Below are 20221 nucleotides of genomic sequence, written 5' to 3'. Positions count from 1 at the left end.
TTTGAAATTCTTGGTATATGTGATCTGTTCATTTCTAGAGTGGAGAATTAGTAGGGATTTAGTCATGAACCTTAGCTTTAAGGAAGTAAAGGAAGTTCATGGGAAAAATCAGTGAACCTTGAATTTGTCTGGGTTCTCCTAGGCTGTGTATTCTCATTTGCTGTCTCTGCACAGCATCCTATTAATCCAGGCATGAAAAATTGCCCGATTAAAATTTAATGTTTGGTAATTCTGACAAGCTTTGGGGATGGGGCATACCAAGCACTGCACATCATTCCCCTAATATTTCATTGGTTCTCTGTCCCACCTGACTTCTCATGTCTCATACTTTTATCCCTTTTCTGAAGCCTTGGGGCCAAGAAAAATCTGTACTCCTCAGACACTCATTTTATTGTTTATCTTAAGTGGACTTATCAAGAGTTTTCCTAACAAAGACAGATTGCTTGTTAAGAGAAATTTTCATACTTATATTTTTTAAAGAGAAGTCTCCTTTAATTCCATTCATTGGCTCCATACAATATGCCAGGTGTTATATTAAACACTTCTGTACATTATTCTACTTAATCCTAACAATCCCTCGAGGGAGACAGTATTACTCCATTTTAGATAAAACTGCTGTTAAAGGAGCCTAAGAAATTTGCTTAAGAGCATATAGATCGTAAATAGTGGGACTGAGATTTGAACCTAAGATGGACATCACAGTTTATATTCTTAATCACCACTATGAAGTACGGAGTATGTTCCCAGCACATGGTGCTTGTAATATGTAGTACTCTTGTACTTTGTGCATTATGATGGGACGCAAAAGAAACTGCTCTCAATAAGGCAAAAGCAGTAATGCATATATGTAGACTACAAAAATTTTAAAATTTACGGTATGTTACTACTTATTTTATGTGCTATGAAACCTGTGCCAGTATGAATATTTAGAGGCAATTTCCATCAGTTTTATTTTTTAAAGATTTATTTGACAGAGAGAGACAGCAAGAGAGGGCACACAAAAGGGTGGAGTGGAAGAAGGAGAAGCAGGCTTCCCGCAGAGCAGGAGCGCAATGTGGGCTCGATCCATCGCAGAACCCTGGGATAATGACCTGAGCCCAAGGCAGAGGCTTAAGGACTGAGCCATCCAGGCGCCCCTCCATCATTGTTTTAATATAGAGTTGGCTGTGGACTGTGCCTGTGCCTAACATCACGACCTTCTAATTACTGAGCAAATTATTGAGGACATTTTGTTTTCTATGAGGTATAGAATGAACCGTAAGAGATTACCTACGTCAACAGCTTATTCCAACTGGCTTAGGGGGCATGTATCCTTTAAAAGATATTGCAAAAAAATACAAAAAGGATATTAACTATTAGATGAGTGAGCCAGGTCCTCCAAGCTTGAAGTCGATAGAGAAGTCTATATGAAAAAGGGGAAATTCCAGTTCAGTTTTGAAGAACTAGGATTTGAAGCTTTCCTGGTCGGAGAACCAACGGGAACTTGCTTTATCGCAACCTGCTGCTCAACAGATCAAGGCTATTCACACCGGCTCCTCATACTTCCGCATTTCAACCAGAAAGTACCTCCCAGCGGGCGTTGCCCCTCCAGGCTCAACGAATCCGCGCGAGGAACCCCGAGACAGCGTTCACCCCGCCCAGCTTCCGCTTCCGGCCCTTCAGGCTCCGCCTCAGCGGAAAAGGCGGTGTGCGGGAGGGGCCAGAGAGGTGGGAAACTGTACGCATCGCGCAGGCGCACCGTGGGCGGCTGCAATGGCGATATCGTGCCCATTGAATAGGTATTTGCTGCTCATGGCGCAAGAGCACCTGGAGTTCCGCTTGCCGGTGAGCCAGGGGCGCCCTCCACAACTTCTCGACGGGAGAGGACGGCACAGTGGGGGTTGGTGTGCGGGCGGCGGAGATCTCAGCTTGAGCAAGCAGGGATCCGGGGGTGTTTGCTTGTCGGAGGTATCACGCGTCCCTGGTCCCTCGGGCCCTGGGAAGGATCCTAGCTCGGCGGAGGGTGTGTGAGAGAGAAGTCCAAGATAGTCTCTCACAGACTTGCCAAGCATTTTCATTCATTCTTCTGCCCATGCGTCAGGTATTGGAGTTAGGCAGGTGGATATGACCCGTTGCCTCGCTCCAGAAACTCTTCCCCCAGCAGTGAATAGAGTCAGCTAACGGACATGCTCAGTGCAGTGTTTTAAGTGGCAAATATGCAGGTCAAAGCCCGTGGAGGAGGGTGGGATTTCTGGTAGTGGTGGTTGGTGGCAGGGGTTAGGTGATGGAGAAGTTGGGAAAAGTGTTTCATTCATTCCAGAATATTTTCAGAGTATTTGTAATTGCATGTGCTGGAGCTGGGGATATGGAGATGGTAAAGACGGTTTCTGTCTTCAAGGAGCTTACTCTTTAGGCGAAGGTTCGAGCAGATGTACGAACATTTTAAGAAATAACATTCGTAAGTGCAGTGGTAGATATGTAGGGCGATACGAGAGCATAGAAGGGGAATCTGATCCACCTGAAGAGTGGGGGATGTTGGCCTTTAAGAGGGCTTGCATGAGGATATGACACTTCAACAATAACTAAAGTATGAGTAGGGGTTAGCCAGGCCAAGGATAAATAAATTAGAATTACAATTCAGTATTACTGAATTATGAAATATGTAGCTGAGAGTCACAAAAAAAAAAGAGTAGGAGATGTAGATAGGGGACAGAAAATGCAAAGCCTTGAGTATGCTGGAAGGGAAGAGAAAATTTATTTGCTTGTAAGGGAAATTTACTGAAGAGTTTTGAGCAAAGAAGCTTTTAAAGAAAAAATCACTTTGGCAGCAATAATGAGGATAGATTTGAGAGGAATAAGTCTGGAAACAGACTAGTTAGGAGCCTGTTGAAATAGTCTTGTTAGTAGAATAAGAAGGCCTGAATTAAGGCAGGGGCAAAAGCATGGGATAGATGGAACATACTTAGGTGATGAAATCATCATCACTTGATGATTGAATATTTGGGGGGGGGGGACAGGGGCCAGTCAAGGATGACTCCTGGGTTGCGTCTCCATTTAAAATGTAGAACACAGGCAGATGAAAGATTTAAATTTTGGTTATGCTGAATTTGATGTGTTTCTGTAATATCAAGTGGAGATGATCGGGGGTGGTGTTGCGGAGACGGGGGAGTGGCATTGAATATAGGACTATGCATGGAGTATAATAGAGTGGTCTAGACTGGTAATAGATGTTTGGAAGATGAACATCAGGGGAGGAAGTGAAATTATTCATAGAAGGCATAATGTTGAAAGAGTTGGGGGTCAACTACAGGAGCTTGGAAGTATTGATAGTGGGGGGAAGTGAGAAAAGAGGCGGTAATGAAGAGGATTGGCAGGTGTCAGAATAGAAAGACTTTGCGGGCACAGAAATCAGAAGGGTAAAGTTCTAGGAATTTTGCTAATACTGTTGTGTAGAGTTTTGGAGTGGGGTGGTGAGCTAGATTGCTTGATTTAATGGTCACTGGAAAATGTGGAAGGGGAGATAGACTGCTCTTAACTAGAGCATAAGAAGGGAAAGTAGAGATTAGTTAACAGTTTGAGGAAGGCCTAGGGTTAAGCAGAGTTCACAGAAGGGGAGAATGGATATAAGGGCACAGTGGGAGGTGCTGGCCTTTCACTAGAAGGAGGGAGTGGGCAAGGAGCGGTAAGCTGGAAATGAGGTAGCTGCCTGAGGGTCTGTTTTCTAGGTTATGAATGAGTCAGGGGTGTTAATTGAGAGATCAGGGACCAAGCAGTTGAGTGGAGACATTGGGGAAAAATAGTTAAATTTGAAATAGTCATTGAGAGTAAAAGAGGGAGCTGACAAGTTAAACATTGAGAACACAGGTATTAGAGCAATGCTGGAAATCCAGCTAGGGTGATGATCATGTCTTTGTGATTGTGCTGAGATTCTCTAGTTTTCTTCAGTTGTGTGCAATTCTCTGGCCTTCGGAGCAGTGAAGGAAGACTGTGGCATTGATTCAGGATTAATGTTTTGCTGAGCGGGTGCACTGGCAAGATAGGGGTGTAAAGGCGTAGAATTTCATGGAGGAGGTAATATTTTAATAGATCTTAATTGATGAAGAGCTATTTTGTGGATAAAGAGGATTGGAAAGCCCACTTCAGTAAGAAACAAAAACAAGTGGAAGGAGTTGATTATGGTGGTTTGGGGTGTGGGATGTGGGGAGTAAGGATGAGGTAATGGGCAGTGGGGGTAGAGAGGTGGGTAGGATCCAGAGTTTGGAATGTTTTGAAACCATTGCAAGGAATTGGTATTTTATTTTAGATTTAATGGGGGAGCCATTGACTCTTTAAGCCAGGAAGTGACAATTTTTTTTCTTTCTAAACCAGCAATTGACTAGTAATCATTGTGTTTTAGAAGAATTCTGGAGCACCAGAGAAGGAATACTGGAAAAAGAGGCCAAGGAGGTTGTGTGCCTTAGTCCAGCAATGCAGTGAGAATGGAGTGGTTAGGCTGCAGTCTTCAAAATAGCATCCCTAGTACTTGGACATTTTACCTGTTTCTTTGTCTTAAATTATTCTTAGCGTCTTACCCTGGTGTCAGTTTCTTACTCTGGTGTCAGTTTAGTCTCCCAAAAAGCTCATTTCTCTTTTTAAAATCAATCAATTAATTAATTAATTAGACAGAAATCATAAGTAGGCAGAGAGGCAGGCAGAAGATGGGTTGGGGGGTGGGGAGCAGACTCCTGCTGAGCAGAGAGCCAGATGCGGGGCTTGATTCCAGGACTCTGGGATCATGACCTGAGCTGAAGGCAGAGGCCCAACCCACTGAACCACCCAGACGCCCCTCATTTCTCTTTTACACCCTCATTGTCCCAAGGCTGAAACTTCCTGGTCTGGCATTAGCCCACTGTTGCATGGTTCTCTGTCTCCCCCAACTCCCACCTCAGTGCAGCCAAGAGAGAATCCCCATCATTCCCTGAATGATGCTCTCAGTTTTCATGCTTTGGCCTGTGCTTCCTTTTGTCTAGTTGGGTCTTCCCTATTTCAGTCTTCAATCTATTGATTTTATGTAGTCAATCTTCATTGAGATTTACCCACGTATTTATTTTAGGTTTATTTTTTTACTTGATTCTTTTTCAACTCTGCACTTTCCTTTTTCATAGATTTTTAGTTTTTGCCTAAATTCCTAATTATGTCTTTTATCCCCTTGAATATAAAAAGCACAGTTATGTTAAGTCTGACAAACTATAGAAAACACATATTAGGGGCACCTGGGTGGCTCAGTAGTTTAAGCCTCTGCCTTCGGCTCAGGTCATGATCTCAGGGTCCTGGGATCAAGCCCCGCATCGGGCTCTCTGCTCAGCGGGGAGCCTGCTTCCTCCCTCTCTCTCTGCCTGCCTCTCTGCCTGCTTGTGATCTCTGTCTGTCAAATAAATAAAAATAAAATATTAAAAAAAAAGAAAACACATATTAAATATGATAAAAGTAGTCCTGTGGGCCTGTTGTTTCTATGTACTGTTTCTCTTGGTTCTTTTTCATATGTGTGCTGGCTTATTTTTTAAATCTGCATATTTGGAAAGTTATCTGAAGAAATAACATGAGGTCTAGGATGATGTAAATCCTCTTGAAGTAGAAGCATTAATGATCTAGGATACCTTAAACTCATTTCCAGGTATTAAGTTTTGTTTCTGTTCTGATTTATACATGTTCCTCTGGTACGTAGCTTTTGGAGATCCCAGTCCAAATTGGGTGGTCTATCAAGCTATCTTTCTTTTCTATGGATGGCACAATATTCTTTTTGTTCTTCTGACTCCATTAAGCTGTCAAAAGGACCATCTAGCTCCGCAGCTGCTTTTGGAATTGGTCAATGTCCTGGGAAGCAAGTGGCTGCACCTTAGGATTTCTGGCTTCTCCTGAAGTTTGGTTTGGTAATTCTTGTAATTGCTCCATGCGTCCAAGCAGATGCCAGGTTTTTCTAGTTCTTCTCAGCAGAAGGCTTAATCTGAATTACGTAGTTTGCCATCGCTAGAAGGGGAAGTCCTCTTTTGTATGTGCAGATTCTCTCTGTATTCCAGGGCTTAAGTCAGTTTCCATGAGAACTTTTCTTCTGAAACTTAAGTGATCTTTTCTCCTTTGAACTCTAATGTAATACCTTTTTGATTTTACTTTTTTAAGAGCACTCACTGTTTTACAGCTCACATTTCAATTAACTAGGTTAAATGTTTTGTTCTATTAGACCATAAGCTCCCTGAAGACAAATATGTATTTATCTTTACATAGCTCAGTGCTTTGTACATATTAGTTTCGTAGTAAGTATTGAGTGAGAGGATCCCTTTGAGAAAGGCAGTCAAGAGGACAGTCTACACTTTTGAGTACATCTGCTGTTTTAGAACTGCTAAGCAGAAAAAAGAATTTATGCAGCTTAAATGCAGCTTAAAGTGAGAGATTAGGAATATAATGTGGCCCTGTTTTACCTTTGTAGAGTTAATCAAGGCCTGTTTTAGTTGGTGCCTGCCTTTTTGTACTAGAGGTCAGACACCTGGATTTTATTGCTGGCTCTGAAACAAACTAAATGCATGAAGAAGTGAGTGGCCAAAAGAACTGAAAAGCTCATGTGAATTAATGCATGAGGCAGGCCCCCCAGATCATGCAGTATTTGTAGATCCAGTAAATTATTTTGTTCCTAATATAGGAAGATTCTCAACTAGAAAGTGAATTTGCTGTAAGAGCAAAGATTTTGTGTTTTGCTTTTTCCAAGTAAATTGATGGCGTAGTATAATACAAGTTTTGCTCATAGATTTAAAACTTGGGTTATCACATTTATTTTAAATTTTAAAACGTTGCTTAAGTTTGGGGTAGTGGAGCTAATGCTATGCTATAAAACTTCAATAATCCTTCGCTTTTTTTTTTTTTTTTTTTTAAAGCTCATAGAGCCTTTGTGGTTTGTTTTGGCCTCTTACTAATGTTTAACAAGGTATCTCAGGACCAGCAGATTTTGCAGTCAGATGCTCTGCCACTGAGCTTTACCCCCTGGAGCAGCAAATGTTGATGTTTTAAATGTGAAGCTGGAAATGAACAGTAATAATCTAGGCCAAAATAACTTAATCTATAACTTCATTTTTGTTTGTTTGTTTGTTTTGTTTTAAGAATGATAACTTTGTCAGTCTTGCTTGATTTCTTGAGCCACTGGACTTCAGGTTCATCATCATCTTGATTCCTTTACTTAACACCCTAGGTTTTGTGCCCTGTTGTCACAGACGTCTTTCCTTCATGAGGTAGCTATGATTCCTATTTTCCAGATGAGAGAAGTGCCTTGTATAAAACCACATGGCCACTGTTAGGAAGAGGTGAAAGTAAAATTGTGATTCATCTAATTCCCAAGTCTGGCGATGCCTTCTATTTAAATATTTGTCACGTGTGTTTCAAATTGACTTTGGGGTTACCTTCAGTATTTACTGATAGACTATGCAAGTTCTTGCTCTGTCCATATAATTCAACTGAATTTAGCCCCTTATAAATCCAGGGATTAAAGAAAAATAAATTTTGTTGCATAGTCAAAAGGAAAAATAGAAAAAGAATGAATTGCTCAAACCTTCTATTCCTTTTGGTCTTGAGGTAGAGAATGTGGTGGTCTGGGTATTCTGTCTCATGGTGCCTGTGGCTCATGATGAGCTTGATGTTAAAGGCCGCTTCTCCTAGTTGGGATAAAAGGGGACTGTAGGCACCCAGCAGAGAGGATGCTTTTCTGATTGGGTTGCCTCCTCCATGAGACCTACAGAGAGGTGTGGGATTCTGCCTGCTTTATGGTAGAGCTCTAAGACTAAATTTGTTAGTATGTTATTTGAGGAGACTAAATTTGTTAGTATATATTGTAAAATTTATATAGTCATCTTGTATTTATCAGTGCAAAGTGATTGTTTCACAGAATGTAATATTATCTGAACATATTTCAACTTTGCATTCCTGATGTTTTTAAAGTAGCTATTGTGTTCTCTTTCTAGTTCTGTAACTTGAGCCAGAAAGAAGAGGCTAACTTACTGTAACTTCTGTTTAATGAATCAACAGTGATGCTTCCTGGTTAATCACTTATTTCTTGTCTAAATATCCTCAACTTATCTGCTTAATAATTCATTTTTATTTTTACTGATCAGTTGTCAGATTTACTTGCCCATAGTTCTGTCATCTGTTTTTTTCCAAAATCAGGGCATTTTCTGAGCAAGTCTTTTGGCAGCCTTCTTGTTATGTAAAATTTTTCAGAAATTACTTAACTGTGGTTGTGACTGTAAAATTTTTTCAGAACATAGAGTTGTAATTTGCCTGGTGCTGAAATTTAAATGCCCCATGTAGGTCACTTAACCACTCTTAAAAAAATCTTATTATACCTATATCTGTTAATAGACTTTGAGTTCCCTGTGTTAAAATGTGTTCTTTTATAATATTTTCAATGTAGGAAATAAAGTCTTTGCTTTCACTTTTTGGAGGTCAGTTCATCAGTAGTCAGGAAACTTATGGAAAGGTAAGTTGAATTTATATTTTTCCTTAGATCATGTGCAGTATATTTATAAGAATCTTGGGTTTGAAGAGAAGAACTGCAAACATATTTATATAGCTACTTGTTTCTGTTTCTAGGGACAATTGAATAAAAAGGATATTTTTGGAAAAGTTGTGGTTTTGGAACGTCATTTAAGTTTATTTCCAGTATTCATTTAGTTTACTAGTTTTTAATTTTTAACTCAACACTTGTACTGTACTTGGTATCTATCCCTTAGTTGAGAAAAATGGACTGTTTTCTGTTGATGAGGTATGATTAGAATTAGAATTTAGAATTTAACGGAATTTCAGACTTAATACTGGGAATTATTTAAACACGAAATTATGCATGTATAAGATTGTGAATTTGAGTTTTATATTTTGTATTTGGTAGTTTATCAGTGTATTAGAGAACTTTGGGAAATAAAAAAAGTCATTCCTGGGCTCCTGGGTGGCTCAGGGGGTTAAAGCCTCTGCGTTCAGCTCAGGTCATGATCCCAGAGTCCTGGGATCGAGCCCCGCAAGCCCCGCAATCGCATCATCGCATCATCGGGCTCTCTGCTCAGCAGGGAGCCTGCTGCCTCCTTTCTCTCTGTCTGCCTCTCTGCCTGCTTGTGATCTGTCTGTCAAATAAATAAATAATCTTAAAAAAGAAAAAAAAAGTCATTCCTAATTTTTCTTTCTTCATGTGACTTATAATTTGAGGGTAGGGCCTTCCAGTCTTTTTTCATAGGCTTTTTTCCCCTTTAGTTCAATTTTTTTTAAAATCATGATTCAGCTTTTTTTTTCCCCCAAAGATTTTCTTTATTTATTTGACAGAGCACAAGTAGGCAGAGTGGCAGGCAGAGGGATAGGGAGAAGCAGGCTCTCTGCTGACCAGGGAGCCCAATGGAGAGCTCAATCCCAAGACCCTAGGATCATGACCTGAGCAGAAGGCAGCTGCTTAACCATCTGAGCCACCTAGGTGCTCCTTCCCTTTAGTTCTAATACTAATTATGAACTTCTTCAGTCTCTTTTTCACTTGATAGTATTAATATAGGCCCATGTTGCTACATAGCCTTCATTACTAACAGGGTCATATAATATTTTCTATTGATTAGTTCTGTCATTTATCTAATTACATTCAGATTGCTTTTAAGTTTTTCTAATAAAAATAATATTGAGATAATCATCTTTTTTCTATTTGGATTATTTTGAATTTTTCTGTAGAGTAGTTATAAATATTGGAAGAAGAAAGAATGGCAGGGAGGATTTCTTCCAGAAGATTAGAGAACTTAGTTGAAAGTCCACTAAAGTTGGACTTCTATTTCTAATTTTCATGTACTGAGGGAGGATGAAAAAAGGGAGAGTATAGATATAATTGGGTAAGCATGATGAACTGAGGTCAGGGTTCTGCTTTGTTTTTCTGTATTCTGGCAAGGGGTTATCAGGGTGGAGATGAAAAGTGCCTATAATTGGGGCTCCTGGGTGGCTCAGTTGATTAAGCAACCAACTCTTGATTTCTGCTCAGGTCATAATCTCAGAGCTGGGAAATCAAGCCCCAAGTCCAGTTCCATGCTCAGTGTGGAGCTTGCTTAAGTCTCTCTCTTTCCCCCTCTCCCTTCTACTCCCATGTACACCCATGCATGCTCTATCTCTGAAAATAAGATAAAATAAAATAAATTTTTTAAAAGTGCCTGTAATCTTGATGGTTGACACAGAGAATTGGTGAACACTTCTGATGCACCTGACACTTTTCCTTAGATAAAATAATAAGAATTAATGATAATATACCCTATGATTTTCCTTCATAGTTATTTCTACCCCTCAGGTGGCCACAACTACTTAAAAGAGGGATCATTCAAAGAAATACATTACGTAGAAGTTAAAAGTAAAATAGCTATATTATCAGGAATGATCAACTATAGAAAATTCTGAGATTTTACTTTGGGGTGAAATATGCATTAATTACTTTGGTCAAAATACATAAGAGTAAATGCAAAATTAATCTTAATTTAACCTTATATTTGCTGATATTTGCATTTATGGTCATTTATGTTGTAACGTTGATGTTAATTAATGTAATGTTGATGTTGTACTATATTATCCTAACAGGTTACCTATTAAAATAATTTACTTTTTAACTATTGGAGTAATTTTTATTTTGGTTAGAGTATTCTTACATAAAAGTAGCAAATAGGAATCTCTTATTGACTTCTTGACTAGAGAAGCATATGAGGCCATAAAACCAGTTACAAGTTGTATATTGTTATTTTTTTCAGTCTCCTTTTTGGATTCTTAGCATTCCCTCAGAAGATATTGCCAGAAACTTAATGAAACGAACAGTGTGTGCCAAGTAAGAGAAACTTATAATGTTTTCCTGCAGATTGTGCAGATTGTATAACATCCTTCTCATACTTCTCTGTCCTTCTTGCCATTCTATTGGCAGAGAATTAGGGTTTTGTTGTGGGGAGCTCACTTTAGCTTGCAGATACATGAATTTGCCACTGGGTGGTGGTGGTAGAACAGGGAGTTTTCTGCTGAAACAGAGTGAGGGAATGTTAATGGTGAAATGCATGAACACTTGTTTTAGGGTAATTTTTTTAAACTTCTGTATTAAGCAGGAATATAATTTAAGATGTAAATGCTTATTTCATAGGTTAAATTCCACATTTAATTATAACCAAAGTATTGAGAACCTAAATATTTTTTCTTATAGATGGTTTTTAGTTGGGTGAGCAGATAAGTCTGAAATGACAAAAAGTGAGGACCACTATGAAATGTCTTGCTGCTGTGCTCGCTTCGGCAGCACATATACTGAAATGTTTTGCTGCTTTATTAGAGAGCGAAGTCCTGATTATCTTATCTTGTGTGGATTACTATAATGATGTTGTTCATAGTTTATCCTACCTGTTTTCTAGATTTTATCATTGGTGTCTCATCTTTTTCCCCATTCCTTCCTTCCCAATCTTTTAAGTTGAAACTTGCTAATGGGTCTTACTATTCAGTAAAAATGACTGGCAGACAGAAACATAACTAAAAAAACATATCTTCTGAACAATTATTACTTTTTTTTTTTTTTACAATTATTACTTTTTTTTTTTTTTTTTTAAAGATTTTATTTATTTATTTGACAGATAGAAATCACAAGTAGGGAGAGAGGCAGGCAGAGACAGAGAGGAGGAAGCAGGCTCCCTGCCAAGCAGAGAGCCCGATGCGGGGCTCGATCCCAGGACCCTGGGATCATGACCTGAGCGAAAGGCAGAGGCTTTAACCCACTGAGCCACCCAGGCGCCCCACAATTATTACTTTTGATTAACATATTAAAATTTATGGTTCTAAGAGTTGTTTGATTTCAGTAGATAAGTCTTAATTAGGTTTGAAATAGCTGCTTGAGGACCAGGAACTTGTATACTTCCTTCAAAGCTTTTATCTTCTCCTGCATTTACTTAATGGTAAAATTAGTAATTATGTAATGATTATATAATATTATATAATAATTTCCTTGCCTACTTTCTATTCTCTGTATATTTTGAATAGCTTAGGTTGGGTATACCTTCAATGATAGCTAAGTAAGGGTGGTATGACTATAGAGGTCCTCTGTCTATAAATTTAATAGAAAGGAAAGGAGGAGTTCATTTTCAAATGATAAAATTCACAGTCCTAATTGTAGCATTAATTGTTCTGGAAATAAAATAGACTATTATAAGCATGGATTGAAAATTAACTTAAATTTAAGTTTTTTTGTGGTAGACTAGGGATTGAAAGTTAATTTTGTTTTGTTAATTTATTTTTAACATGGACTATTTTGAGCACATTACAAAAAGGATGAAAAATATAATAAACACCCAGGTATCTACCTTGTTAGATCTCAAATTTTGAGATACTTGCCATAGCTTTCTTAAAAAAAAAAAAAAAAAAGTGGTTTACAGAAAGAAACTGTTGACTCTGTGCACCTTTCCCAATTCTACTCCCCTCCTTCCCTCAAAGGATAGTTTCTTAAATTTTGTCAGAAAGATTTCATTATTACTTCCATAATCACTAAAATATTTGAGATTATTGGGGCGTCTGGGTGACTTAGTTGTTAAGCGTCTGCCTTCAACTCAGATCATGATCCCAGGGTCCTTGAACTGAGCCCTGCCTTGGGCTCCCTGCTAGGTGGGAGCCTGCTTCTCCCTCTCCCATTCCCCTTGCTTGTGTTCCCTCTCTCGCTGTGTTTCTGTCAAATAAATAAAAACTTTTAAAGAAAAATATATTTGAAATTGTTGTATTAGTAAGTTGATATCCATGCTTATTTATATATCACCTATCAGAAGTACGGCAGCCTGTATAAGCTTTATAATCTCTAAAGTATGGATCACAGTAGTTAAGTCATATATATGAAAACTGTTTACTCTGAAAATCTAAATCATTAAAGCTATTATTATAAATTAATGTTCCAATTATAGCTGAAGCTTTTGGTGTTATGTGCCTAATCTTTATTTTGACTATTTAAAATATAAATTTATTATATATAAGTTCTTTCTGAAAAAGAGGATATGGAGTCATATTTCGTTGATTCTAGGTTATTGTTATAAGCATTAATTCCTACGTTATACTGTATAATAGCTCATTAGGGATAATTATAATCCATGAAACTGCCTTTCCCTGAATGGGTTGGGATTCCTTTTTTTTTTTTTTAAGTTTTTCAGGAACAGTGTATTACAGTGCATGTAGTCATATGTGTAGTCTAGAGTCTGAAGGATTGGAATCCTAGCTTAATTGCTATATGACCTGAAAGAGTCATTTTAATCTCCTTGTCCCTCAGTTTCCTCATGAGTTCAATGGGTGATGATACTGGAAGCTACCTCATAGGGCTCCTATGAGGAACAGTTATGAATCCATATTATAAATGGCCTTAGAACAGGCCCTTGTACTTTGAGTTATATGTTAGCTTTTATTATTTTTTTATTGTTTTTGTTTTTCAAGGTTTTAATGAAGGCAGTGAGCTTTGTTCTATTGTGTCTTCATGCACAGAACAATTCCTGGTATATAGTAATACTTAATAAATATTTGTTGAATAAATGAGTTGATTAAGCTTATTATAATCTTTTAACATTAAGAAAAAATCCTGAATACATGGAATTTGGGGACATCTATTCTGAATAATTGTGTTTGCTGCTTTTTACTCCTTGCATGTTTGTATAGCTGAGGTCACCCCTTTAGTGAGGGCTAAGTAAGAGAAGGATTACTGTAGAGGCCCTCTTTCAATAAATTCAGTAGAAAGGAAATGAAATTTATTTTCAAAGGATAATATTCTCCATCCCAATGGTAGCATTAATTACAATTATAAAATAGTTTGTATTTAGATGCACAAAATTATGCTACTGTGTAGATTTGAGTTCCATAATGAAATTTGCTTTGTTTACATGTTCCTTGAAATTGGTGGAAGCTTGAAATTTTTTTTTTACAGTAAGAATTTTCTTTTTGTAGTGGTTAGAAAAGTAACTAACAGTTATTAAATATTAGTAATAGCTAAATATTAATTGTAACGTTTTTAACTGGTCATTTTTATTTTATGGAGCAGACACTGCAAAAAATTGGATTTGCTGCAGCTTTTCACCTGTTTCACTAAAATAAATGATGTTGCTACATCATTTGTATTCTAGTATAAAAATATAATAATGAAAACTTGGAAAAATCTTGGCTTAAGTTTCCTTCTTCTGTGTAAAGTTAAACTTCTTTGTGTGATTTGGACTTAATGTTTATTAACATTAAGTTACATTTATTAACTTAATGTTTATTAACACATTTCTCATTTATAGCTTAGAAAATATAGGCAATAATTGTATTAGTGGAACAAGGATAAAGAACGAGGGAAGTAATTATTCCATATTACTGCATGAACTGATTTTGTTACTGAGGTTAATAGTAATCATTTATTTCCTAGGTCCATATTTGAACTATGGGGTCATGGAAAATCTCCAGAGGAGCTATATAGTTCTCTTAAAAACTACCCTGTGGAGAAGATGGTGCGTAGTGAAATTCTTATATAGGTGTATCTACAGATACTGTAGAATTACGAAGCTTTAAATAATTTATTTGCTTTATTTTAGGTTCCGTTTCTACATTCAGATTCTACGTATAAAATAAAGATTCACACATTTAATAAAACATTGACACAAGAAGAAAAAGTCAAACGAATAGATGTAAGTGAATTTAGCAATAATGAAAAAAGCCTATGAGAATAATGTGGTCTGTTGCTGCTGATATGTAATAATTCTCAATTCTTTTAAGTGCTTATTCTGTGGCACACTGTGCTGATTCTCATGTTTTGTCTTACTTAATGCTGATACCAAACTTGCAAGATCGGTACTACTATACAAGCACCGTTTTTCCTTTAAAATTCTAATGGGACATGAAAATCACTTTTCTTTTTTAGGCACTTGAGTTTCTGCCATTTGAAGGGAAAGTGAATTTAAAGAAGCCACAGCATATATTCTCTGTTTTGGAGGATTATGGTTTGGACCCAAACTGCATCCCTGAGAATCCACATAATATCTATTTTGGTAGATGGGTAAGGAGGTGTTCTTTTTATCTATTTGAGATTGTTTCTTTTAAAGCTTAATGTTAGACCTTTGTATAGGATTCTATATGTAGAATTTTAAAACAACTGAAGACTCAGAATTACTGTATGAATTAAAATGAGTGGAAAATATGTGGTTATGTTGTTTCGTTTGTTTTTCCAGAGATTCCTGGGAAGTGCACGAGGCTTGTTAGATATAGGGCCTAGAGATGGTGTACCAGGAAAAAATAACATGAGACTTGTCAGAAAGTCTGGATTGCTTTTTAAGCAGAGAAAAGGTAGTGTGCTGTGGTAACTGAGGGATCTCATTTGTGGAGTTCTCAAATCTAAGCTCAAATTCCAAAAAGAAATAAAATTACTACAGAGCAGTCCTGTTCCCTTCCCTAAGGGTAATGGAAGCTGGGGCTTATATTACAGATTATTGTTTTTAGGAGAAAAAAGAGGTGGGTAAAATTTACTCACTACCAACCCCTGGAATTATTGTATTCAAATTCAATTCAAATTTAGTTCAGAAAGTCACAGTAAATTGCAACACGCTAAAAAATACAAGGTATTTGTCCACAATTACCTCAGTCATATTTTTTAAATGAACAAGTTTAGAGCAATGGTAAGTGGAAAGAAGTTTTTTTTTTTTTTTTTTTTAAAGATTTTATTTATTTATTTGACAGAGAGAGATCACAAGTAGGCAGAGAGAGTGAGAGGGAAGCAGGCTCCCTGCTGAGCAGAGAGCCCGATGTGGGACTCGATCCCAGGACCCTGAGATCATGACCTGAGCTGAAGGCAGTGGCTTAAACCACTGAGCCACCCAGGCGCCCCTGGAAAGAAGTTTTTATCAAGATACTCTGGTTTTATTGTGAATGGTTAATTTCAATCTGTTTTATACAGTTAAACTAATTTGAAGAATCTCTGATCTAGATTGCAGATGGACAGAGAGAGCTTATTGAGTCATACAGTGTCAAAAAGAGACACTTTATTGGAAATACAAGCATGGATGCTGGTTTATCATTTATCATGGCCAACCATGGAAAAGTGAAAGAGAATGATATTGTCTTTGATCCATTTGTTGGAACAGGTATTTTTATTTAACTGTTAAACTAGTGCATAGATATTACTTGTTTATATTAGTCAAGCTCATAGTGATGTTTTTGCTAAAAGATTAGTAAGTTTGTACAAAATAATCTTAACTTTCATGAGATGGTGACTAAGAGATGGTCACATATTTGTGTAATAGCCCAGTATGCAACACTTGTGCCACTTCAAGAATGAAAGGATTTAATTTTGTGGGCTTTTCCCCCAAGTTAACCACTAGGTGGAGGGGTATACCACACATTGCAATACTGTGTACTGTGGAAATGTTGTAAAGCTATAGTTTATCTAAATAGGGGAACTCGAGTGGAAAAAAAAAACCCGAGTGATAAGATAAAAAAAAAAGTGTTCATTATTTGACATTGGTAACTATATACTTACATGGAAAAAAATGGGTACTGTGTCTGATCTTTGGTTTGTAGAGGTTTATAAGTAAGTATGAAAATAAGGAAAGTGACTTAATTATTAACGGGCTAGAGCCTGGCTGCTGAGACTGCAGTCTTGTGTTCTGTCCTCATAATTAACTTTGTGTAGTAGTCCTAAAATTCCATATTAACCTCCTCTGATTCCGTGAGGAAATTTTCCTACTTTGCCCTATTTTTTGCTGGCTCTTACTCATATGTAGGGAGTACTCATATTTAGATCTGTCTGGCTAAATTCATTGTGATTCAGATTGTCTTGGAACAAATTATGTTTGTGTTTGGAGTTTCTCCCTGTAGCTGTCTTTCCCCATCAGAAACTTGGGAAGGAGCTCTGCCACAATAGCTAACATTGTTGAACTAAAAAGAAAAAAAACTTCCTGAGGGGATTATGGCACCGAGAGAGGTTATGTGACTTGGCCAAGGTTATACAGTGTGTAAATTTCATGAGATTCAAACTCAAGCAGTCTAACTCCAGAGCTCATGCTCTTAACTACTACGCTAGAGCTCTTTCGGCATTAAGATCTGTCCACCAGCTATTACACCATAACCCACCTTGAGGAATGTGACCACATGCGATAAGGAAGAAATAGTATCAAAGTCAAGAGATTTCTAACTGTTGTAATGAATTTCTGTGTTTGTTGTTGAATTAATCTGCTGGTTAGTTTCTCTTCTGCATTCTACCAGTGTCTCCATATATCCCCCACCCAGCATTAGACCTATTTGTTTGTTTCCTATCTTCATTATCCTTAGTGCCTCCCCCCACTTTTTAAACTCTTACTGGAAATAATGTCAAACTTATAGTAAAGATACAAGAATGAAAATAGAACAGAGAACAAACACTTGCACATACTTGATTCAGATGAAATTATTGTTAACATTTTGGTCTCATTTGCTTTATCATTTCTTTTTATGTTTATTTACATAATTTTGTTTTCTTTACAGTTTGAAATTGCATCCATCCAGTCCCTTTACCTCTCAAATACTTAAATATATATATCTTAAGAATGAGAATATTCTCTTACATAACCATGGTATAGTTTTCAACGTTAGCAAATGTACTGCTAATGCAGTACTTTAATGTTCATATGACATTTTTGCTAATTGACCCACTGATGTTTTATATACTATCTTTTTTCCTTTCCAGTCTAGCATCAAGTATTATATTTTGTCACTGATGTTTCTTTAATCCATTTGGTATGGAACAAGTCCACAGTCTTTCTTTTTCTTTTTTGTGAAATTTGCACTTTTGAAGAACACTGTCCCTCCTCTGTTTTTTATTTAGAATATACCTCACTTATTTCTGCATGAGTTCTGCAAGTTATACATTCCTGGCCAGACTACAACAACAGTGATTTTGTGTCCTTCTCAGGGCATCTGCATGATGGTTGTCTGCCCCTCATTGGTAATATTTATTTTGATCAGCTGGTTAAGGTGGTGGGTGATTTTTCTATTGTGTGTTAAGACCCATGTGAATATCCTGTTCCACATCTAAATTCCCCCTCACCCCTGTCAAGTGGTCAGGTTTTGCATTCACTGATGATTCTCGTCTGAACCAGTTTTAACTTTGGTCACAAAGGGATGATTTTTCCAATAATGGTACTCCCTCCATAGTTACCACTCAACACTCATTCTCTTATAGCCAAGAGCCCTTTTGTCTCTCCTATGTATTTATTATTAATATAAGCTGTGGATTCCCCATAGTGGTCTATAACTCGTTAACTTACTTTGTTGCTCAAGTTATCCCACATTTGCCAAGTGGAGCCCTTTTATACTGTATCTGTCTTTGTGACCTGTACCCTGTCTTTTTTATTTTGGGGTACTTTCTTACTTTCTGGCTCACCTTTTACCTGCCCAAACCCTGGAATCAGCCATTTCTCCAAGGAACTGTTGTTTCTTTTAGTGGGGAATGGTATTAGAGACCAAGATCTGGGTGCTAGGTATCTTCACTTTCTCCACCCTTTCAGCAGATAAGCTGGACATTTATGTGTATGTGTACAATATGCATATAAATATGTATGCAAATACACATATCCCTGTGTATGTACTGTGTGTGCATGTGGATAGACACATATGTTGTAAAAATTGTGAATTTTCATATATACTACAAATTCTAGTCTATCCCGACAGATTCCTTTCTTGCCTATCCCGATTCCATTTTTATGTGTGCCTTCTTCCACAGTGAGAATCCTGTTTTCTTTTTTTTTTTTAAGATTTTATTTATTTATTTGACAGAGAGAGATCACAAGTAGGCAGAGAGGCAGACAGAGAGAGTGAGAGGGAAGCAGGCTCCCTGCCGAGCAGCGAGCCCAATGCGGGACTCGATCCCAGGACCCCGAGATCATGACCTGAGCCGAAGGCAGTGGCTTAAACCACTGAGCCACCCAGGCGCCCCGAGAATCCTGTTTTCTACACATTTATTCTTTTGCTCATTCCTATATCTAAAATAATTTCAAAATTGCTTTACCCTTACCACTAAAAGAAAAGCAAAAAAATACAAAAACCCTATTAAAAGGATATGTTTTTAGGCTATGTATTCTGTTCTTTTTACCACACCTAAAGGGCAGTAAAATCAAATATTGTGCTTTCTTCTTTTCCCCTTCATTTCAAAATCAGCTTGGAGTTCATTTTTTTCAGTTTGCCCTCAGTTTTAGATTTTTTTTTTTACCTCCTTCCAGCCTTGTTGATTTATTTTTAAATATGCAGAAAATCAATTTACTTTCAGAAGTCAACTATGTAAGAGATATACTCAGACAAGTATCACTTCTTTCTGTATTTCTTCATTCTCCCTCATCCCTCATAGATAACCAACTTCTTTTTTTTTTTTTTAGTTGATTCTTCTTGTTTGGTTTTTTTGTAATGGTAGGCAGATATATGTACATTTTACTTTTACTTCTTTCTTACACCAAATTGCTTTTCTCACTTAACAGTTTTTCCTGAAAATCACTTTCTGTTAGTTCATAGGAGTTGTCTTCATTCTTTTTTATACTTGTACTCCATGGGTGTATATACTGTAATTTATTCAAACAGTCTCCTATATATACTTGGACATGAGTAGTGTCCAGTATTTTAGAGTTACAAATAATGCCTGCAATGAATAATCTTTTGTATATATACTTGCATGATGTTGGAGATACGGCTCTAGGGTAAATTCTTAAAAGTAGAATTGCTGGAGGAAGAACGTATGTATATTTTAAACCTTGTTTCACCAGCAGAGTTTTTTGTCAAGGTCTTGAAATGTTGCCAGTCTGTTGGATGAAAACAATATCTCAGTTTAGTGTTATTTTGTATTTCTCTTATTATAAGTGAAGTCTAATAACCTTTTATATATATATTTAACATATAATGTATTATTTGTTTCAGGGGTATGGGTCTGTAATTCATGAGTGTTATATAATACCTAGTGCTTGTTATAATACATATCCTCCCCAATGCCCATCACCCAGTTTCCCCATCCCTCCACCCACTACACCGGCAGCAACCCTTTTTGTTTCCTGTGATTAATAAGAGTCTCTTATGGTTTGTTTCCCTCTCTGGTTTTGTCTTGTTGTTTCTTTTTTTTCCTCTCTTCCCCTATGATTCTCTGCCTTGTTTCTTAAATTCTGCATATTGGTGAGATCATATGATAATTGTCTTTCTCTGATTGACTTATTTCACTTAGTGTAATACCCTCTAGTTCAGT

At 37.2% G+C, this 20221-nt stretch overlaps 1 protein-coding gene across 4 annotated transcripts in view; it reads left to right on the top strand.

Moving 5' to 3' along the window:
- The first annotated feature begins 1715 nt into the window (after window positions 1-1715).
- The window catches only part of TRMT11 (tRNA methyltransferase 11 homolog), a 72924-nt gene continuing 54418 nt past the window's right edge, over window positions 1716-20221 (top strand). For 2 of the 4 annotated variants that reach the window (XM_046006151.1, XM_046006149.1), the window contains exons 1-7: window positions 1716-1824; window positions 8411-8476; window positions 10752-10825; window positions 14399-14480; window positions 14565-14657; window positions 14891-15025; window positions 15950-16106. In XM_046006151.1, the coding sequence (XP_045862107.1) occupies window positions 1753-1824; window positions 8411-8476; window positions 10752-10825; window positions 14399-14480; window positions 14565-14657; window positions 14891-15025; window positions 15950-16106 (679 nt within the window). In that variant the 5' untranslated portion in view covers window positions 1716-1752. Of the gene's footprint in view, window positions 1825-8152; window positions 8304-8410; window positions 8477-10751; window positions 10826-14398; window positions 14481-14564; window positions 14658-14890; window positions 15026-15949; window positions 16107-20221 lie in introns of those variants that run through there. The other 2 variants (XM_046006150.1, XM_046006152.1) reach the window with 2 other exon arrangements.

This window comes from Meles meles, chromosome 5 (genome assembly GCF_922984935.1).
Source record: "Meles meles chromosome 5, mMelMel3.1 paternal haplotype, whole genome shotgun sequence".
Classification (NCBI taxonomy): domain Eukaryota; kingdom Metazoa; phylum Chordata; class Mammalia; order Carnivora; family Mustelidae; genus Meles; species Meles meles.
The sequence above is the reverse complement of the archived record's forward strand: the minus strand, read 5'-3'. Positions and strand labels throughout refer to the sequence as shown.